Genomic DNA, 23,730 nt, shown 5'->3' with positions numbered 1-23,730 from the left:
GAAATCTTTTAAAAATCTTTTAAAAATAAGAGTAGGATTATTAAAAATTGACTAAAATGAATATAACTTATTTTTATTGATTTGTTGGTAACTCTTAGTATGTCAAAAGCTAATAAACATGAACATTGTACACTGATTCCATTGATCAGTTGTATGGAGAAAGGGTGTAGAGGTGGTTGGGTCTGGAGGCCATTTGTAGATAAACATCACTGAAGGGGGTGCCTGGGTGGCTCAGTGGATTAAGCTGCTGCCTTCGGCTCAGATCATGATCTCAGGGTCCTGGGATCGAGCCCCGCATCAGGCTCTCTGCTCCGCAGGCAGCCTGCTTCCTCCTCTCTCTCTGCCTGCCTCTCTGCCTGCTTGTGATCTCTCTCTCTGTCAAATAAATAAATAAAATCTTAAAAAAAAAAAATCACTGAAGGAAATATTTTACTTTTCTTCTTTCTCTGACATCCATGCCCATTGTAAACTATTGGACCTGTCTTCAGGACCAGAATGTCATGTGTATTTTGAAAAGGCTTCTCAAGTGATCTGAGGACTGCTGCTTTGAGTACTTCTAGATCTTTAATGTTGATTAAAATCAATTAGAAATTTATTTTAAGTTTTAGAAATTTAATGTTAGAATTTAGGATAAAAACTAATGTTTATTTACATTTATATTTGTGCTTGAGTTTGTCCATGCTTCAGAGTTATATAATAAGGGCAATTATCAAGATGTCAGGTGGGTTCTAAGTAGGACCTGTGTTATTAGAGCCAGATAACAATAGAGAATGCATCAGTTTTGTGAGTCCATAGATGTGGGATTTTATTATTAGTCCCACCGCTAATTAACCAAATGACTGCAAGCCCTTCAACATCATTTCCTATACTTAATCGGCCTGATTGATTGACTAGAATTCTTTATATTATATATATATATAAAATATATATATATATAATATATATATATATTATACTTTCCTATACTTAATCGGCCTGATTGATTGACTAGAATTCTAGCTAGAAATAAATGTGTCAATAAATAAAATGCAGAATTTATCAAAATACTGACTCGATTTCTAATATTGAACAAATATGTTTAACTGTGTAAGGAATATTTTAGCAGCTTTTGATTACTACTAACAGATCAAATAGATAAAATTTAAATTCAGAATAATGGGAAGAAAAAAGAATTTCATTTAAAATAAGTCCAAGAAAGACAAATACCATATGATTTCACTCATATGTGGAATTTAAGAAACAAATGAGCATGGGGGGAGAAAAAGAGAGAGGCAAACCAAGAAACAGACTCTTTACTATAGAGAACAACCTGATGGTTACCAGAGGGGAGTGGGTAGGGGGATGGGTGAAATAAATGATGGGGATTAGGGAGGGCAGTTGTGATGAGCACCGAGTATTGTACATAAGTGATGAATCACTAAATCCTACTCAATGAAACTAATATTACACTGTGTAAATTAAGTGGAATTTAAATAAAAAACCTTAAAAAAAGAAAAAATAATAATAAATTTAAATTCTGACACAAAAGGAACCAGAATATTAATAGTTAAAATACTTTGCATGAGAAGCCAGGATGGATTATGTGAAAGGGTGTTTTGGTAACAATTGATAACACATGTATTTTTCATCAGTAACCAAAATTGGAGATTCTTATTTAAGATGTTAAAAACACTTCTGATAAATATTTCACTCAGAATATATGGATTGTAGTAGTTAGCTAATTGGATTTAGTCAAATTAATTTTTAGTGAATTCATCTTCCCTTCAAGGATGTCTCTAGGTACTATTGCCTCAGAACTCTAAGATTGAAAACTATTGAACATTTTCAGATTTTCAGAGTTTTCTTCTAGAACCTAAATTGCAAGTTTTTGCTGTAATTGGAAGTGGTGTTGTCATGAAACTTCACTATAAACTTATGTAATTTTTTATGTTTTTGGGTTTTTTTTGTTTTTTTTTGCTATAAAATGTTTATTTGCTAAGTAGCCAAGTAAGTATTATGTCTTAAGTATATGGATCTTTTTTTGTTGTTGGTTTTTCATTTCAAGGAAGCAGACCATATACTTTTAACTAAATAAAATAGTTTAAGGAAATGCTTGGTTTACAAAATTCAGACTCTAAGTTGAAAAGTTATTGTTACATACCTCTTTAATAGAAGTTTGTTCTTAATATTTATAGGAAAATTACTTTGGGGAAGATGACATGTATATGGATTTTGAAGAGGTTATTTCAAGTCCTGTTCTGTCACTGTCAACATCATCGAGCTCTGGGTGGACTGCTGTTGGGATGGAAAATGACAAAAAGGAAAATGAAAGTTCAGCCAAGTCAATTCATCCACTTACCTTACGTCCTTGGGATATTACTGTACTTGTTAATTTGTACAAAGTTCATGGGCGTCTTCCTGTTGTAAGTGTTTACGTATCAGAATAGTCTGGAGTATATTACGAAATTCTCTCAACTTAAACTCTAAGTGTGTGTACACACATGCACACACTAATAAAAAAATCAGATTTGAAAACTTTAAAATTTATCCTTTTACCATAATAAAGCTAGTTTATTATTTTCTTCCTAATGTGATTACTTGATCATTGTTAATTTTCTGCTTTTCTTCTTTCACTTCAGTTCCTTCTTTCTGTTCTTTGTAACTTTAGAGCATTTTTTTTTCCATTTTATTTATTTTTTCAGCGTAACAGTATTCATTCTTTTTGCACAACACCCAGTGCTCCATGCAAAACGTGCCCTCCCCATTACCCACCACCTGTTCCCCAACCTCCCACCCCTGACCCTTCAAAACCCTCAGGTTGTTTTTCAGAGTCCATAGTCTCTTATGGTTCTCCTCCCCTCCCCAATGTCCATAGCCCGCTCCCCCTCTCCCAATCCCACCTCCCCCCAGCAACCCCCAGTTTGTTTTGTGAGATTAAGAGTCATTTATGGTTTGTCTCCCTCCCAATCCCATCTTGTTTCATTTATTCTTCTCCTATCCCCCTACCCCCCCATGTTGCTTCTCCATGTCCTCATATCAGGGAGAGCATTTTGTCACAATGTTGAGTTGCTGGGTTTATAGTTAGCCTAATGGATACTCTAGGATTTACATTTTCTTATCCTTTTTCCAACTCTAGACATTTTGGGGCCATTATGGTGAGCCTGCTACAAAATCAACATTCAGCTTCACCCTGCAGGTTGAATTGTTTTCAGGGGTTCAGACCTAGCACAGAATCCTGGTTCAGTCTTAGGTTGACCAGTGGACTGTTGGGGCAGACTTGGAATGAGATTACATTGCCAGAGCACCCAGGGTTGTTGGAGTGAGACCAGATAGGGAGGGAGAGGCCCTAGAGCATTGTACTGCCTACTGGCTCCATACCATGCACCTAGGATTGCAAAGCAGGGGAGTCACCTCTGGTGCTTAGTGAACCTAATGTTCTTACTGAGGTACAAAATAGTTAATTTTGTCAGTAAGCACTGTTTCTCCTTTTTAAGAAGCAAATCTCTTAACCATATAAATGTTGTTATGTTTTGTATATAATTATAAATAAATTAAAATATAAATAAATTAATAAAATATAATAAAAATTAAAAATATAATTAAAATAAAATATAAATAAATTAAAATAGAATTAAATAAAAATTATATTTTGTATATAAATGTAATTGTTATTTTCCTGCACTTCCTTGGTCTTATTTTTTTCTATATCTTGATTATGGTATTTTGTTCGACTTTAGCACGGAACCACTGATGGCCCTGAGTGCCCTACAGCATTCTTGGAAAGACTGTGTTTTGAAATGAAGAAGGGATTTCGGGAGACCATGCTGCAACTTGTCCTGTCACCCCTAAATGTGTTTGTCAGTGATAACTATCAGGTAATATGAAAATGAGTTACAGTAGAGACGTAGAGATGTATTATTGCTTATGGGGTTGAAACAGTGTGTTAAGCTTCTGTGCATGGTATATATAGCTCTTTAAATTAGAGCTTGTAATTTAACAAGTAAGAAGTTTTGTATATATGTGTGAGTTTTTCAAGAATCTCAGTTTTCTCTTTTTTTCTGCTGTTCCCTGTTTCTGTGATCCCGTATAATTATATTATATATATTGTTTTTAGAAATGGAAAAACATAGTTTTTAATTTTTTCATATATTTATGGATGTGAAATTGTATAAAATTTTGGTGGAGTCTTTTGGAAATTACAACCTCAATATTCATATTAACCAGTACTATAAATCTTCAAAACATCCATATCCACATGGATTATTCTTTTTACCTAACATACTTACAAGACACTTTATTAATCCCTCAAGATATCCCCAGGGCTCTTTTGGAGGGGAACCAATGATATTCAGCAAATGGGAATAATTTACATTCTTCGGTAGGATTATCACTTTATTATTATTTTTTAATGCCAAATGGCTTCACTTTTCATTTAACACTACTTTAGGGCTCTTCTCTACTTTTAGTCAAGTTATGAGTTTTAGAAAAGTAAGTGGATTTTAATATAAGGCAAAGTAAAATTATAAATGGGAGAATGAATCTGATACCCCGAAATCATCAACAGATGATAAGGATTTAGTATAGTAACTGATCATTTTATATAAAATAACCTACCCCCCCTTTGTAACTCTTTTGCCATAACTGACTGTATTTTTCTACAAAGAATTTAATTTTTCATATGTGCATGTATCGACACACCTAACCTCATAGTAGCTGAAACTTAACACCTAATATAGGCTTATTTTTGCCACAGAATCTGTTTCCTTCATCAGACTTTTGAAATAGTAGGCATACCTCATTTTATTGTATGTTGCTTTATTGCGCTTGCAGATACTGCATTTTTTAAAAATTGAAGGTTTGTGGCAGCTCTGCATCAAGCAAGTGTATCAAAGCCATTTTTCCAACAGCATTTGTCCACTTCATGTCTCTATCACATTTTGGTAATCCTCACAGTATTTCAAACTTTTTCATTATTATATTTGTTATAGTGATTTGTGTTCACTTATCTTTGATGTTACTATTGTAATTGTTTTGGGGTGCCCATATAAGATGGCAAACTTAAGTGATAAATGTTGCATGTGTTCTGACTGCTTCACCAACCTGCTGTTCCCCTGTCTCTCACCCTCTTCTTGGGCCTCCCTGTTCTCTAAAAAAAAAGGTATTGAAATTAGACCAACTAATGACCCTGCAGTGGCCTCCAGGTGTTCAAGTGAAAGGCAGAATTGCATGTTTCTCACTTGAAATCAGAGGGTAGAAATGATTAAGCTTAGTGAGGAAGGCATGTCAAACCCAAGCCAAGCTGAAAACTAGGCCTCTTGCACCAAACAGCCAAGTTGTGAACGTGAAGGAAAAGTTCATCAAGGAAATCAGAAGTGCTACTCTAATAAACATACCAATGATGAGAAAACAAAATAGCCTATTGCTAACGCAGAAGGTTACAGTGGTCTGGATAGAAGATCAAATCAACCACGGCATTCCCTTAAGCCAAAACCTAATCGAGCGCAAGGCCCTCACGCTCTTCAATTCTGTGAAGGCTGGGAGAGGTAAGGAAGTTGCAGAAGAAAAGTTTGAAGCTAGCAGAAATTGGTGCATAGGTTTGAAGAAAGAAGCCATCTCCATAACACCAAAGTGCAAGGTAAAGCCGCAAGTGCTGTAGAAGCTGCAGCAAGTTATCTAGGAGATCTAGCCAAGTTAATTCATGGAGGTGGCTATACTAAACTACAGATTTTCAAAGTAGATGAGATAGCCTTCTAGTTGAAGACACCATCTAGGACTTTCATAGAGAGGAGAAGTCAGTGCCTGGTTTCAGAACTTCAAAGGACAGGATGACATTGTACTTACAGGCTAACACAGCTGGTGACTTTAAGTTGAAGCCAATCATTGAAAATTCTAGGGCCCTGAAGAATTATACTAAAACTGCTGCCTGTGCTCTCAGTGGGGCAACAAAGCCTGGATGACAGTCTCTTTATAACATTGTCTACTGAATATTTTAAGCTCACTTTTGAGACCTAGTGCTCAGAAAAAGAGAGCCCTTTCAAAATATGACTGCTCATTGACAATGCAACTGGTCACCCAATAGTGTTGATGGAGATCTACCCTGAAATCAATGTTGTTTTCATGCCCGATGAACATAAGATCCATTTTGGAGCCCATGGATCAAAGACTTACTTTGACTTTCAAGTCCTTTTATTTAAGAAATACATGTAATAAGACTACAGCTGCCATAGATAGTGATTTTTCTGGTGAATCTGGGCAAATTTAAAACCTTTGGTACAGGTGAGTTCTCCAGGATTTGGCTGTGTGTTCTTGATAGCATTAGTCTTAATGCAGGGCCTCAAGGTTAAGGATCTGAGGTGATGGATGGGTTATTGTGTCCAGCTTATGAAACCGTCCCCTTTTAATTTATGAACATCTTATGATGTATATCAGTTTCCTAGGGCCGCCATAGCAAAGTACCTCGCACTGGGTGGCTTAAAACAGGAGAAGTATATTCTCTCACGGTTCTGGAGCCTAGAATTCTGAAATCAAAGTGTTGGCAGGGCATATTCTCTCTCTCAAGGCTGTAGGAGATTAAATCCTTGCCTCTTCTAAGCTTTTGGTGGTTGCTAGCAATCCTTGACATTGCTTGTCTTATAGATGCATATCTCTGCCTTTGTCTTCTCATGGCATTGTCTTCATGTGTCTCTGTGTCCCAGTTTTCCTCTTTAAAGGACACCAGTCATTAGATTAAGGCATGCCCTAATTCAGTGTAACCTTATTTTAACTTGATTAGATCTGCTAAAACCCTGTTTTCAAATATAGTAAGGTCACAATCACAGGTGCCTAGGCTTAGGACTTTGTGTCTTTTTAGGGTACACAATTCAGCCCCTAATATGATGCAACCACCCCATAAAGTCTAGACTATGATCTTTGTTGATGTACCAAGCCTAGATTTGTATGTATTTTTGAGCTCAAAAAATATCAATCAGAAGTATCTTATACTGAGAATTTTCGAATCTTGGTGCCAGAAGTGATCTTTATTGACCATCCTCCCCAGCTTCTTCAGATAAAAAAAATAGAAGGGAACTGATACCTGGAGAAATTTCTGTGATTTTATATATAGTCACATAGCTTAGGTGAAAATAAAAAATATTGAAGGAGCTGCTAAAGCTATTATTATAGTCATACTTAGAAATTTCCTTTTAAGAATTACTTATGAATTTGATTTAGCTCATATCCTTAGTTTTGTTGTTGTTGTTGTTGTTGTTGTTTTTTAAGAATACATTTCCTAAAATGTGTTGAAACAAGGATTGCCAACACTGTTTCTTGTGCAGGTGGCCTGCATACACATACTAAAAAGACTACTGCGGTAAAATTAGTTTGGGAAATACCCGTGAACTGTCCCAATGTATATTAGTATATTGAATTCTCTGAAAAGACTTGCTGTGAAGAAATCTATATAGTCATTTAGCATTATCTTCCTTTTGTGGTCACTGTTAGGTGTGGTGAAATAAATGGTGAATAAGACAGAAATAATCTTTACCCTAATAAACCTGGTGGAGAAGAGAAATACGGAAGAAATAAAAAACAATGGTTTTGAGACAAAAACATGATAGAATTTGCCTTTTTAGGTCTCTGTGGTTGTTTTGTAGAGTATGGAGGAGGGAGATGTAAAAATGAATACTGGGAGTCTCTGCACACATCTTAGCAAGAGGTCATATTATTTGGACCATGATGATACTAGTGAAGATAGAAGAAAATCAGTGCATTTCTGAGAGATTGGGAGGTAGATTCTACAAAATTGGCGACTGATGGGTAGGGCATTGCCAAACCTATTTGATTCTATATTACTATATATATTCTGTATTACTATATTACTATTCTGTGGAACTAGTGTTCCATGGACTGCCCTATTTTACGACATATCTTTTAGCTTTGTAAGTTCCAGAACTTTTCTTTTTGAAATATTTGCTGCTTTTTGGTAGTAAGTATGTAATTTTTGTAAGATAAATCTATCCTTTTTATATTTGTATAGTTCTCAAAACCTATATGAAAGATGGCTTTCTTCCCAACTTCTTCATTTTATGGTCTTAATTGTCTTTGTTCTTCCCTGTTATTATTTTTTTTCTTTTTAGTATTTTAATCTCATTATTCCTGTCTTCCCACCAAAGATTGGTCTCTTATATTCCCTGTCAGTCAGAATACTAATTTCTTTGTATTCAAATATTGAGCCATTCATTTGTATCAGAGAAGTATCATTCTTTCTAGGATTTTGCTCTCTTGCTTTGCAGTTGGACTCTTAATGGATATTGTCACTAAAGAAGCTTAACTGAGACTCTCTGGTACAAGGTTGTGTGTTAGGATTTTATGGACCCTTGAGTGTTACTTTCCAGATAGCGTGTTTTTACTGTTAGTCTCTGGAGAAAAAAACAACTAGAAATAATAATGCCGTTTTCTTGTACTTCTTACAGTCTTCTTCTTATTGTTTTCAGCAGCGACCTCCTGTGGATGAAGTACTCAGGGAGGGGCACATCAATTTGTCAGGTCTCCAGCTGAGAGCACATGCTATGTTCTCAGCAGAAGGTCTTCCTTTGGGAAGTGATTCCTTAGAATATGCATGGTTAATTGATGTGCAGGCTGGAAGTCTTACAGCTAAGGTCACAGCACCACAGGTATGATTACCTGACTTCTTTTTCCTTTGCTCACCCACTTTGCCAAGAGCAAGTTATATGCCTGTTTGAAAGTTCATTGCATTTTCACTAATAGCATTCTGAGGGCCTGACAATTCTTTGCTTTTTGGTTGGGAGTCATTCTTGCCATTCAGGATTTTCTTAGCAACAGATGAGTCAGAGACAAGTTTCACTTTTCTGAGCCACATAAAATTGAAGGGTGTAATGTTTTATAGTACTGCATAACACTTTCAAGATCAAAACTTTGGGAAGTATGGGAACTGGTCTGGAAATTTTATATATTATTAAAATTATATTAGTTGTTTCTCTGCTGTTGAAAAATTCCATTTTTCCCCAGTATTATGAAGTAATTTTTTTTTAAGAATTTTGCTTTCTTGTATCTTTCTTAAGTAGGATTTAAAAGTATTGTTTATGAAATTCAAGATTAAATAGCTCAGTTCTTATCATTTTCAAAGCAAGATAATATCATTTGTATCTGTTTTAACGATGTGGATTTAAAAAAAAAATAAGAACAAATTTGACAAAATCCCCCTCCTCCTCTTATCCCCTTTAATCTTTAGAAGACTCAGAGGTAATAAGTTTCATTTAGTTCTTGAAACGGACCATTGATATTTAGCCAAATAGCTGTATTACTGTAACATTTCACCTATTGATCCATATATTTATGATGTACATGCTTATCTTGGCATTTCAGAAGAGTGGAATTTGATCTTGAATGTTTGAAATGTATATGCTCAATTTTAATAAAAATTACAGAATGTGTATGAAACATTTATAGGTAGGAAATAGCAACAAGAAGGTGGGTAAAGACTCTAGATACCTTGCATATCTGCAAGAAATTTTTGAAAGGCAGCAAAAATTAAGATTCTAGAAATAAGAAAATGGATTTGAAAAGGGATATTTTATATAAAAGTAGATAAAATACATAATAGAGTATACAAAAATGGATGGAAAGAAATACTCAGTGCTTTCTGGGCTGGTGACTATCCTTTCCTTATTATGCACCATCTCTTTTCTCTAATGTATAAGTAAAGACTGAAACTTATAAAAAAAAGTTTGTTCCTTAACAAAGACAGAATAAAGCTATTCTGATTGTACAATAATGGACACAATTCCTTTAATCTAACAGTTGCTAGAATCTCATATGTTTCTAAATTGCCCTTATTAGAAGATGAAACATTTCTTTCTTCTGCACTAGAATCTTAGCATCACTTTTCAATGAGCATTCCATGAATCCATAGGTGCTTTTTAATGTATATTCAATTCTTTGTATGTTTTAAAAGTGAAATTCATGTTTTCCGATAGTTTAAATTAAACTTTTTTATTGAATGATATCCTGTATACCTGTATTTCAATATGTTTATTAACAACTCTAATCAATTATAAAATGAAGGGGTTTTTTTGTAAACCAAAGATTTGATGAAGAATTAATATATACTTAAGTTTCTGTTTACATAAACAAAAGTGCTATAATCTTCAAAATATCTGATTTTCCAAAATTGCAGCTCACTATGATAATTAGATAATAATTTCATATCCAAGCTTTGTTTATTATTAGGTAGAGAATTTTAGGTGCTTTTGTGTACAGAGGATTCCAGTTATATAAGAAAAAAGATTTAACCTTGAAGGAAATACTTACTTTGTAAGTTGCTGAGGTTGAATTTTTCAGTTGTCATGCATTTTGTCATTCACAAATGAAAAGTAACATAAGCTTAAAAATGATGTCAAGGTAGACGTCATGATTCTGGCTAAAAATTGTGCTATGTAGCAGCAGGTATAATACAGCATTTGGGTTCTTTCAAACTGTATTAATATTCTTGATAAGCTTTTGAACTCTGAACATGTGTTTAGAATGCTAACACTGTTGTCAACCTGTCACTGCTTATTTGTAGTTAGCTTGTCTGTTGGAGTGGGGACAGACATTTGTTTTTCATGTGGTATGTCGGGAGTATGAACTGGAAAGACCTAAATCAGTAATAATATGTCAGCATGGATTTGACCGTCGGTTCTGTGAATCCAAGGTATGTTAACAAATATGTTAGCAGTATTATAGACATTTATGGATTTTTTTAAAATGAAAGATTGAGATACCAGCTTTAAATCAAATACACATAGCCATGAAGTAAGCGTTATTGTTCAGTTTTCTCAATTAATAAATTATTTTGCAGATTTGTAGCCAGTTGTTATTCAGTTGCAAGTTTCTAACATATGAGGTAATTATTAAAACAAAAATTCACCGATAAATAGAGATATTACAAAAATTATATCTTACCTCTTACATTTTTACTGTTAACTCATTTTCTTATGTAATTACATTATTTTAGATATGGCTGCATATTTATGTAGAAGATTTAGAAACTGAAGCAAGAGGAAGGTTAAATTCCTTACATGGCATTGTTTATAGACCTCCCTAGAACATACCTGTTCTTTTGTAACATGGTTAGTAACATTGGCATTTGCCAAGAAAACATGGCAGTTCAAAAAAAATTTTTTTTAATCCTAATTCTATAACATAGAGATAACCATTGTTAACAGTTTAGTTTTTCTTTCTAATTTCATCTTATATGTGTTTTTCCTTTTTTTTCTTTTGTTATACATACTATGTTTATTTGCTGTTACATTAGTGTGAATTGAGAACAATTCATCTTGCTTTTAACTTTATGTCCAAAATATCTATAACCTCTGCTAATTTACTGACAATAAAGGAAACTGCTATAATTGGTGGAAAATTATTTTTTTTTCTTGTTATAAACACTGCCAGGATCTAGAGAATCCTTAGTTATATGTCAAACAATTAGTTCCTTATGGATAAATCACACATACTTGTAGGTGTCGCCTCCTTCTTTTTTTTTTTTTTTTTAAGATTCAAAGCTTTCATGTTACAATAAAATTTTTAAAATCAAACATTTTTTTATCACCTTAGAAAATTACCTTGTGTCCCTTTGCAGTCAGCCATTCATTATTCCATGCAACCACTGATGTGCCTCTGTCATTTTAGATCAGGGTTTTTTGGGTCTGTTTTGTGGGGGCGAAATATACAGACATACCTTGTTTTATTGTGCTTTGCAGATACAGTGATTTTGTGTCTTTGTTTTTTTTAACAAGTTGAAGGTTTGTGGCAACCCTGCAGCAAGCAAATCCATCAACACCATTTTTCCAACAATATTTGTTCACTCTATGCCTCTGTGACACGTTTTGGTAATTCTTGTAATATTTCAAACTTTGTCATTATTATTATTGTTACAGTGATCTTTGGATAGTGATTATGACTTGCTGAAAGCTCAGATGATGGTTAGCATTTTTTAGCAATAAAGGCATGTACATTTTTCCTAGACGTAGCCTATTACACACTTATACTATAGTATAAAGTGTAAACGTAACGTTTGTATGCACTGAGAAACCAAAAAATTAACTTTTTTCATCTTACAGTATTTATTTATTTTTAATTTTTATTTTAATTCCAGTTAACATCTAGTATTATGTTAATTTCAGGTACACAATGTAGTGATTCAGTATTTCCATATATTACTCTGTACTTATCAAGCGTACTCTTAATCGCTTTCACCTATTTCACCCATTCCCCCAGCCCACTTCTCTCTGGTAACCATCTGTTTGCTCTCTATAGTTAAGGGTCTATTTTTTTTGTCTCTCTTTTTTCCCCTTTATTCATTTGTTTCTTAAATTCCATATATAAGTGAAATCATATGGTATCTGTCTTTGGCTTATTTTGCTTAGCATTATACTCTCTGGATCATCCATGTTGTCACAGATGGCAAATTTTAATTCTTTTTTATGGCTGAGTAATATTCCATTTTGTTTTTATACACACACACACACACACACACCATTATGTATATACATGCACACATGTGCGCGCACACACACACACACACACACACATATACAGTAACCACGTCTTTATCCATTCATCTATCAATGGACACTTGGACTGCTTTCATAATTTGGCTATTGTAAATAATGCTGCAGTAAACATAGAGGTACTTATATCTTTATGAATTAGCATTTTCTTTGAGCAAATACCCAGTAGTGCAATTACTGGATCATAGGTTAGTTCTATTTTTAATTTTTTTTCAGCAATCTCCATACTGCCTTCCATGCTGACTACACCAGTTTGTATTCCCATCAGCAGTACAGAAGGGTTCCTTTTTTTTCCATATCCTCCCCAACACTTCTTGTTTCTTGTGTTTTTGATTTTAGCCACTAAATTTGACTTGCTTTATTGTGATATATGCTTTATTGCGGTGGTCTGGAATGGAACCCGCAATCAATATCTCCACGGTATGCCTTATTATTATAGAACACTGAGTATAATGCAAGACATCTGTGTTCTACTCTGGCTCTCCCACTAATGAACAGTTGTATGCCATTGAGCCAATAATTTACTCAGGGTTGCCATTTCGCCAAGAAGTAGGTGAAGTGTATGTTTTCTTCCAGCCTAACCATGACCAAATCTGTTTCAGGAGTAAAATAAATTAAATTTGTGTCAATTGTCCTTAGATATCATAATAAGATTTACAGTTGATATATTTGTAAAAACAAGTGTGTTTGTGTAGTATAGAGTACTCATAAGAAAATCTTACAACTTTAAACTCCTATACAGTTCTTATAATCCTGTGACACTTTACTTATCATTTTACTTTGATTATTCTTTGTGACTTTCAGTAACTATATTCTGTCAATTTAGACTTGCTTTTTTCCCCTTATGAATGAAAATGGTACATACTTATGATTAGTTTCTAATTAGTAAGTCTTTAATTACTGATAATTTAATTTATCATTATGAAAATGAGATTTGACTAATTTTTTAAAATACGCACATAATGAAAATTTTATTTAAATCAGCAGGTGTGAGTACCAAAAATGGTGACGTGATGGTGAAGAATTAAATATTCAATTATTTTTCTTTTCAGTTGAGTTGTATTCCTGGCCCTTGTCCAACTTCAGATGATTTGAAATATACTATGACTCGTTTAGCAGTAGATGGAGCAGATATTTATATTGTGGAGCATGGCTGTGCTACAAATCTAAAGGTACACTTCTGTCTATTTCTTGGCCAATATAGTTCTTTTTCCAAACCAAAATTTCCATTTCTTTTTTTTTTTTCTTTTTTTTTAAGGTACTCTTATTTTAAAGGTACACTTTTGTCTTATTTCTTGGCCAGTATCGTTAGTTCCTTTTCTAAACCGAACTTCTTCCTTTTTTTTTTTTTTTTAAGATTTATTTATTTATTTTAAATAGAGATAGTGAGACCGTGACCAGGTGCTGGGAGGGAGAATAAGAGAGAAGCAAACTCCCCACTGAATATGGAGCCGGATATGGAGTTCTGTCTCACTACCCTGAGATCATGACCTGAGCGTAAATCAAGACTTAGTCGTTTTAAGTGACTGAGCAACCCAGATGCCCCCAAATCTCTATTTCTTTCTTTTTTTGTTTTGTTTTTATTTTTTATTGTGTTATGTTAGTCACCATACAGTATGTCATTAGTTTTTGATGTAGTGTTCCAAGATTCATTGTTTATATATAGCACCCAGTGCTCCATGCAATACGTGCCCTCCTTAATATTCATCACCGGTCCAACCTATCCCCCTACCACCCTCCCCTCTAAAACGATCAGCTTGTTTCTCAGAGTCCACAGTCTCTCATTGTTCATCTCCTCCTCCAATTCCCCCGCTTCGTTTTTCCCTTCTTTCTCCTAATGTCCTCCATGTTATTCCTTATGTTCTATAAGTAAGTAAAAACAAATGATAATTGATTTTCTCTGCTTGACTTATTTCACTTAGCATAATCTCCTCCAGTTCCATCCATGTTGATGCAAAATTTGGGTATTCATCCTTTCTGATAGCTGAGTAATATTCCATTGTGTCTGTGGACCACTTCTTCTTTATCCATTCAGCTGTTGAAGGGCATCTCTGGTCTTTCCAACAGTTTGGTTGTTGTGGACATTGCTGATATGAACATTGGGGTGCACATGGCTCTTCTTTTCAGTACACCTGTATCTTTGGGGTAAATACCCAGTAGTGCAATTTCTGGATCATCGGGTAGCTCTATTTTTAATTTTTTGAGGAACCTCCACACTGTATTCCAAAGTGGCTGTACCAACTTGCATTCCCATCAACAATGTAAGAGGGTTTCCCTTTCTCCACATTCTGTCTAACATTTGTTGTTCACTGTCTTGTTAATTTTTGCCGTTCTTACTGGTATAAGATGGTATCTCAGTGTGGTTTTGATTTGAATTTCCCTGATGGCTAATGATAATGAGCATTTTCTTATGTGTCTCTTAGCCATTTCTGTGTCTTCATTGGAGAAGTGTCTGTTCATGTGTTCTGCCCATTTTTTGACTTGATCATTTGTTTTTTGGGTGTTAAGTTTGAGAAATTCTTGAATATCAGCCCTTTTTCTATAGTGTCATTTGCAAGTACTTTCTCCCATTCTGTGGATTGCCTCTTTGTTTTGTTGACTGTTTTCCTTTGTTGTGCAGAAGCTTTTTATCTTGATGAAGTCCCAAAAGTTCATTTTCACTTTTGTTTCCTTTGCCTTTGGAGATGTGTCTTGAAAGAAGTTTGTGTGGCTGATGTCGAAGAGGTTACTGCCTGTGTTCTCCTCTAGGATTTTGATGGATTCCTTCTCTTATTGAGGTCTTTCATCCATTTTGAGTTTATCTTTGTGTATGGTATAAGGGAATGGTCGAGTTTCATTCTTCTGTATATAACTGTCCAATTTTCCCAGCACCATTTATTGAAGAGACTGTTTTTTTTTTTTTCCATTTTATTTATTTTTTCAGCGTAACAGTATTCATTCTTTTTGCACAACACCCAGTGCTCCATGCAAAACGTGCCCTCACCATTACCCACCACCTGTTCCCCCAACCTCCCACCCCTGACCCTTCAAAACCCTCAGGTTGTTTTTCAGAGTCCATAGTCTCTTATGGTTCGCCTCCCCTTCCAAATTTTTTTTTTTTTTTAATAAACATATAATGTATTTTTATCCCCAGGGGTACAGGTCTGTGAATCGCCAGGTTTACACACTTCACAGCACTCACGATAGCACTTACCCTCCCCAATGTCCATAGCCCCCTCCCCCTCTCCCAATCCCACCTCCCCCCAGCAACCCCCAGTTTGTTTTGTGAGATTAAGAGTCATTTATGGTTTGTCTCCCTCCCAATCCCATCTTGTTTCATTTATTCTTCTCCTATCCCCCTACCCCCCCATGTTGCTTCTCCATATCCTCATATCAGGGAGATCATATGATAGTTGTCTTTCTCCGATTGACTTATTTCACTAAGCATGATATGCTCTAGTTCCATCCACGTCGTCGCAAATGGCATGATTTCATTTCTTTTGATGGCTGCATAGTATTCCATTGTGTATATATACCACATCTTCTTTATCCATTCATCTGTTGATGGACATCTAGGTTCTTTCCATAGTCTGGCTATTGTAGACATTGCTGCTATAAACATTCGGGTACACGTGCCCCTTCGGATCACTATGTTTGTATCTTTAGGGTAAATACCCAGTAGTGCAATTGCTGGGTCATAGGGTAGTTCTATTTTCAACATTTTGAGGAACCTCCATGCTGTTTTCCAGAGTGGTTGCACCAGCTTGCATTCCCACCAACAGTGGAGGAGGGTTCCCCTTTCTCCACATCCTCTCCAGCATCTGTCATTTCCTGACTTGTTAATTTTAGCCATTCTGACTGGTGTGAGGTGATATCTCATTGTGGTTTTGATTTGTATTTCCCTGATGCCGAGTGACGTGGAGCACTTTTTCATGTGTCTGTTGGCCATCTGGATGTCTTCTTTGCAGAAATGTCTGTTCATGTCCTCTGCCCATTTCTTGATTGGATTGTTTGTTCTTTGGGTGTTGAGTTTGCTAAGTTCCTTATAGATTTTGGACACTAGCCCTTTATCTGATATGTCGTTTGCAAATATCTTCTCCCATTCTGTCAGTTGTCTTTTGGTTTTGTTAACTGTTTCCTTTGCTGTGCAAAAGCTTTTGATCTTGATGAAATCCCAATAGTTCATTTTTGCCCTTGCTTCCCTTGCCTTTGCCGTTGTTCCTAGGAAGATGTTGCTACGGCTGAGGTCGAAGAGGTTGCTGCCTGCGTTCTCCTCAAGGATTTTGATGGATTCCTTTCTCACATTGAGGTCCTTCATCCATTTGGAGTCTATTTTCGTGTGTGGTGTAAGGAAGTGGTCCAATTTCATTTTTCTGCATGTGGCTGTCCAATTTTCCCAGCACCATTTATTGAAGAGGCTGTCTTTTTTCCATTGGACATTCTTTCCTGCTTTGTCGAAGATTAGTTGACCATAGAGTTGAGGGTCGATTTCTGGGCTCTCTATTCTGTTCCACTGATCTATGTGTCTGTTTTTGTGCCAGTACCATGCTGTCTTGATGATGACAGCTTTGTAATAGAGCTTGAAGTCTGGAATTGTGATGCCACCAACTTTGGCTTTCTTTTTCAATATTCCTTTGGCTATTTGAGGCCTTTTCTGGTTCCATATAAATTTTAGGATTATTTGTTCCATTTCTTTGAAAAAAATGGATGGTATTTTGATAGGGATTGCATTAAATGTGTAGATTGCTTTAGGTAGCATAGACATTTTCACAATATTTATTGTTCCAATCCAGGAGCATGGAACATTTTTCCATTTCTTTGTGTCTTCCTCAATTTCTTTCATGAGTACTTTATAATTTTCTGCGTATAGATTCTTAGCCTCTTTGGTTAGGTTTATTCCTAGGTATCTTATACTTTTGGGTGCAATTGTAAATGGGATTGACTCCTCAATTTCTCTTTCTTCTGTCTTGTTGTTGGTGTACAGAAATGCAACTGATTTCTGTGCATTGATTTTATATCCTGACACTTTACTGAATTCCTGTACAAGTTCTAGCAGTTTTGGAGTGGAGTCTTTTGGGTTTTCCACATATAGTATCATATCATCTGCAAAGAGTGATAGTTTGACTTCTTCTTTGCCAATTTGGATGCCTTTAATTTCTTTTTGTTGTCTGATTGCTGAGGCTAGGACTTCTAGTACTATGTTGAATAGCAGTGGTGATAATGGACATCCCTGCCGTGTTCCTGATCTTAGCGGAAAAGCTTTCAGTTTTTCTCCATTGAGAATGATATTTGCGGTGGGTTTTTCATAGATGGCTTTGATAATATTGAGGTATGTGCCCTCTATCCCTACACTTTGAAGAGTTTTGATCAGGAAGGGATGCTGTACTTTGTCAAATGCTTTTTCAGCATCTATTGAGAGTATCATATGGTTCTTGTTCTTTCTTTTATTAATGTGTTGTATCACATTGATTGATTTGTGGATGTTGAACCAACCCTGCAGCCCTGGAATAAATCCCACTTGATCGTGGTGAATAATCCTTTTAATGTACTGTTGAATCCTATTGGCTAGTATTTTGGCGAGAATTTTTGCGTCTGTGTTCATCAAGGATATTGGTCTGTAGTTCTCTTTTTTGGTGGGATCCTTGTCTGGTTTTGGGATCAAGGTGATGCTGGCCTCATAAAATGAGTTTGGAAGTTTTCCTTCCATTTCTATTTTTTGGAACAGTTTCAGGAGAATAGGAATTAGTTCTTCTTTAAATGTTTGGTAGAATTCCCCTGGGAAGCCATCTGGCCCTGGACTTTTGTTTGGAGATTTTTGATGACTGTTTCAATCTCCTTACTGGTTTTGGGCCTGTTCAGGTTTTCTATTTCTTCCTGGTTCAGTTGTGGTAGTTTATATGTCTCTAGGAATGCATCCATTTCTTCCAGATTGTCAAATTTGTTGGCGTAGAGTTGCTCATAGTATGTTCTTACAATTGTCTGTATTTCTTTGGTGTTAGTTGTGATCTCTTCTCTTTAATTCATGATTTTATTTATTTGGGTCCTTTTTTCTTTTTGATGAGTCTGGCCAGGGGTTTATCAATCTTATTGATTCTTTCAAAGAACCAGCTCTTAGTTTCATTGATTTTTTTCTATTGTTTTTTTGGTTTCTATTTCATTGATTTCTGCTCTTACCTTTATGATTTCTCTTCTCCTGCTGGGTTTAGGGTTTCTTTCTTGTTCTTTCTCCAGCTCCTTTACGTATAGGGTTAGGTTGTGTACTTGAGACCTTTCTTGTTTCTTGAGAAAGGCTTGTACCGCTATATATTTTCCTCTCAGGACTGCCTTTGCTGTGTCCCACAGATTTTGAACCGTTGTGTTTTCATTATCATTTGTTTCCATAAATTTTTTCAATTCTTCTTTAATTTCCTGGTTGACCCATTCATTCTTTAGAAGGATGCTGTTTAGTCTCTATGTATTTGGGTTCTTTCCAGCTTTCCTCTTGTGATTGAGTTCTAGCTTCAGAGCATTGTGGTCTGAAAATATGCAGGGAATGATCCTAATCTTTTGATACTGGTTGAGACCTGATTTGTGACCCAGGATGTGATCTATTCTGGAGAAGGTTCCATGTGCACTAGAGAAGAATGTGTATTCTGTTGCTTTGGGATGAAATGTTCTGAATATATCTGTGATGTCCATCTGGTCCAGTGTGTCATTTAAGGCCTTTATTTCCTTGTTGATCTTTTGCTTGGATGATCTGTCCATTTCAGTGAGGGGAGTGTTAAAGTCCCCTACTATTATTGTATTATTATTGATGTATTTCTTTGATTTTGTTATTAATTGGTTGATATAGTTGGCTGCTCCCACGTTAGGGGCATAGATATTTAAAATTGTTAGATCTTCTTGTTGGACAGACCCTTTGAGTAGGATATAGTGTCCTTCCTCATCTCTTATTATAGTCTTTGGCTTAAAATCTAATTGATCTGATATAAGGATTGCCACCCCAGCTTTCTTCTGATGCCCATTAGCATGGTAAATTGTTTTCTACCCCCTCACTTTAAATCTGGAGGTGTCTTCGCGTCTAAAATGAGTTTCTTGTAGGCAACATATAGATGGGTTTTGTTTTTTTATCCATTCTGATACCCTGTGTCTTTTGATTGGGGCATTTAGCCCATTAACATTCAGGGTAACTATTGAGAGATATGAATTTAGTGCCATTATTAGCCTGTAAGGTGACTGTTCCTGTATATTGTCTCTGTACCTTTCTGATCTACTACTTTTAGGCTCTCTCTTTGCTTAGAGGACCCCTTTCAAGATTTCCTGTAGAGCTGGTTTGGTGTTTGCAAATTCTTTCAGTTTTTGTTTGTCCTGGAAGCTTTTTATCTCTCCTTCTATTTTCAATGATAGCCTAGCTGGATAGAGTATTCTTGGCTGCATGTTTTTCTCGTTTAGTGCTCTGAATATATCATGCCAGCTCTTCCTGGCCTGCTAGGTCTCTGTGGATAAGTCTGCCGCCAATCTAATATTTTTACCATTGTATGTTACAGACTTCTTTTCTCGGGCTGCTTTCAGGATTTTCTCTTTGTCACTAAGACTTGTAAATTTTACTATTAGGTGACGGGGTGTGGACCTATTCTTGTTGACTTTGAGGGGGGTTCTCTGCATCTCCTGGATTTTGATGCTTGTTCCCTTTGCCATATTAGGGAAATTCTCTCCAATGATTCTCTCCAATAGACCTTCTGCTCCCCTCTCTGTTTCTTCTTCTTCTGGAATCCCAATTATTCTAATGTTGTTTCGTCTTATGGTGTCACTTCTCTCTCGAATTCTCCCCTCATGGTCCAGTAGCTGTTTGTCCCTCTTTTGCTTGGCTTCCTTATTCTCTGTCATTTGGTCTTCTATATCACTAATTCTTTCTTCTGCCTCATTTATCCTAGCAATGAGAGCCTCCATTTTTGATTGCACCTCATTAATAGCTTTTTTGATTTCAACTTGGTTAGATTTTAGTTCTTTAATTTCTCCAGAAAGGGCTTTAATATCTCCAGAGAGGGTTTCTCTAATATCTTCCATGCCTTTTTCAAGCCCGGCTAGGATGTTCAGAATCGTCATTCTGAACTCTTGATCTGACATATTACCAATGTCTGTGTTGATTAGGTCCCTAGCCTTCGGTACTGTCTCTTGTTCTTTTGTTTGTGGTGATTTTTTCAGCCTTGTCATTTTGTCCAGATACGAGGATATGAAGTAGCAAATAAACTACTAAAAGGGTGGCAAAGACCCCAGAAAAATGCGCTGTAACCAAATCAGAAGATACCCCTAATTGTGGGGGGGAGAAAGGGGATAAAAACAGGTTCTGAAAAAAAAAAAGAAAAAAAAAAAGGAAAAAAAAGAAAAAATTTAAAAAATAAAACAAATAAAAAAATATAAAAAAGAAAGAAAAAATATATATATATTTAGATGAACTAGTCAAAAAACGTTAAAAAAGAAAAGGGTAAAAGTTTTAAAAAATTTAGCAGAAGAAGAAAAAAGAAAAAAGAAAAAAAAATTGAAAAAAGAAAAAAAAATTAAATTGAAGTAGCTGCAAGACTAAAGAATCATGGGGAGAAAGCCATGAGATCCGTGCTTTGCTTTCTCCTCCTCTGGAATTGCTCTGCTGTCTTAGGAATTGAACCTGCTTTCTCCTTGATAGATGAACTTCGTCCTGGCTGGATATTTTGTTGATCTTCTGGGGGAGGGGCCTGTTGTAGTGACTCTCAAGTGTCTTTGCCCGAGGCGGGATTGCACCGCCCTTACCAGCGGCGGGACTAAGTAATCGGCTCGGGTTCGCTTTTGGGAGCTTCTGTTCCCTGAATGCTTTCCGTAGAGTTCTGGAGGACGGGAATGAAAATGGAGGCCTCCCAGTCTCCGGCCCGGAGGAGCCGAGAGCCTGGGGCCCCACTCCTCAGTGCGCCCCCAGAGGACGGCACCCAATCACTCCCGTATCCCCAGCCTCTAGCCGCGCTCCGAGCTCACCCAGCCCGCGACCAGTTCAAGGTAACCCCGAGCTGAGAGTTCAGTCCTCGGCTCTGTCTCTGCAGCCAGCTTCTCCGTTCTAATACCTGCGAGCTCTCCGACACTCTGACACCCCCGATCCTTCTGTGACCCTGCGGGGCCTGGGGCCACACTGACCCCGCGTGGGCTTCACCCTGGTTTAGCCTCTGGAGCAATGTCCCTCAGTGGAACAGACTTTTAAAAGTCCTGATTTTGTGCTCCGTTGCTCCGCCGCTTGCCGGGAGCCGGCCCCTCCCCCCGCGGTCTATCTTCCCATCGTTTTAGATTCACTTCTCTGCCAGTCCTACCTTTCAGAAAGTGGTTGATTTTCTGTTTCTAGAGTTGCTGTTCTTCTTCTCTTCGCTCTCCCGTTGGATTTGTAGGTGTTTGCAATGTTTAGATAAGCTATCGAGCTGATCTCCTGCTACCTGATGTAGTCTCAGGCTGCTACTTCTCCGCCATCTTGACTCCTCCCGAGACTGTTTTTTTTTGTCCTCCCCCCCATTGGATATTTTTTCCTGCTTTGTAAAAGATCATTTGACCATAGAGTTGATGGTTCATATCCAGGCTTTCTACTCTATTCCATTGGTCTATGTGTCTGTTTTTGTGCCAGTACCATGCTGTCTTAGTGGTGACAGCTTTGTAATATAGCTTGAAATCAGGCAACATGATGCCCCACCTTTGTTTTTCTTTATCAACATTTCCTTGGTCATTCGGGGTCTTTTCTGGTTCCATACAAATTTTAGGATTGTTTGTTCTAGCACTGTGAAAAATGCCAATGGTATTTTGATTGGGATGGTGTTGAAAGTATAGATTGCTATGGGCAGCGTAGACATTTAAACAATGCTTATTCTTCCGATCCATGAGCATGGAATGTTTTTCCATCTTTTTGTGTCTCCTTCAATTTCTTAAATGAGTGTTCTATAGTTCCTAAAGTATAGATCCTTTACCTCTTTGGTTAGGTTTATTCCAAGGTATCTTATGGTTTTTGGTGCTCTTGTAAATGGAATCAATTCTTTAATTTCACTTTCTACAGTTTCATTGTTAGTGTATAAGACAGCATCTGATTTCTGTGCATTGATTTTGTATCCTGCCACATTTCTGAATTGCTGTATGAGTTCTAGTAATTTTGGGGTGGAGTCTTTTGGGTTTTCCACATAAAGTGTCAAGTCATCTGTGAAGAGAGTTTGACTTCTTTGACAACTGGAATACCTTTTATTTCTTTTTGTTGTTTGATTGCTGTTTCTAGGACTTTCTAGTCCTGTATTGAACAATAGTGGCAAGAGTGGGGATCCTTTTTGTGTTCCTGATCTTAAGGGAAAGTCTCTCAGCTTTTCCCCACTGAGAATCATATTCGCTGTGGGTTTTCCATAGATGGATTTTATGAAATTGAGGAATGTTTCCTCTGTTCCTGCACTCTGAAGAGTTTTAATCAGGAAAGGATCCTGTATTTGTCAAATGATTTTTCTGCATCAGTTGAGAGGACCATGTGGCTCTCCTCTCTTATTAATTTGTTCTGTCACATTGATCGATTTGCGAATATGAACTACCCTTGCATCCCAGGAATAAATTCCACCTGGTCATGGTGGATAATCTTTTTAATGTACTGTTGGATCATTTTGAACCTAAAGATACATCCAGACTGAAAGTAAAGGGATGGAGAACCATCTTTCATGTCAGTGGACCACAAAGAAAGCTGGGGTAGCAATCCTCATATCAGACAAATTAGATTTTAAGTTAAAGACTATAGTCAGAGATACTGAAGGATACTATATCATTCTTAAAGGGTCTATGCTACAAGACCTAACAATTGTAAATATCTATGCCCCCAACATGGGAGCAGCTAACTACATAAACCAATTGTTAATCAAAATAAAGAGACATATTGATAATAATACATTAATTGTGAGGGATCTGAACACTCCATTCTCAGCTGTAGACAGATCATCTAAGCAGAAAATCAGCAACAACAAAAAAAGAGCTTTGAATGACACACTGGACCAGATGGACCTCATAGATACACACATAACATTCTACCCTAAAACAACAGAATACTCATTCTTCTTGAGTGCACAGAAACTTTCTCTGGAATAGAACATGTACTGGATCACAAATCAGGTCTCAACTGATATCAAAAGACTGAGATTATTCCCTTCATATTCTCAGACCACAATACTTTGAAACTGGAACTCAATCACAAGAAAAAGTTTGGAAGAAATTC

At 36.3% G+C, this 23,730-nt stretch overlaps 1 protein-coding gene across 10 annotated transcripts in view; it reads left to right on the top strand.

The window, feature by feature from the left end:
• KIAA1109 (KIAA1109 ortholog) overlaps positions 1–23,730 on the top strand; it is a 217,396-nt gene that overhangs the window by 70,640 nt on the left and 123,026 nt on the right. For 9 of the 10 annotated variants that reach the window (XM_045987369.1, XM_045987360.1, XM_045987353.1 and 6 more), the window contains 5 exons: positions 2,175–2,402; positions 3,717–3,854; positions 8,451–8,630; positions 10,541–10,669; positions 13,580–13,699. In XM_045987369.1, coding sequence (XP_045843325.1) covers positions 2,175–2,402; positions 3,717–3,854; positions 8,451–8,630; positions 10,541–10,669; positions 13,580–13,699 — 795 coding nt within the window. The remainder of the gene's footprint in view (positions 1–2,174; positions 2,403–3,716; positions 3,855–8,450; positions 8,631–10,540; positions 10,670–13,579; positions 13,700–23,730) is intronic. The other variant, XM_045987374.1, reaches the window with a different exon arrangement.

Source organism: Meles meles, chromosome 2 (genome assembly GCF_922984935.1).
Source record: "Meles meles chromosome 2, mMelMel3.1 paternal haplotype, whole genome shotgun sequence".
Taxonomy (NCBI): Eukaryota; Metazoa; Chordata; class Mammalia; order Carnivora; family Mustelidae; genus Meles; species Meles meles.
The sequence above is the reverse complement of the archived record's forward strand: the minus strand, read 5'-3'. Positions and strand labels throughout refer to the sequence as shown.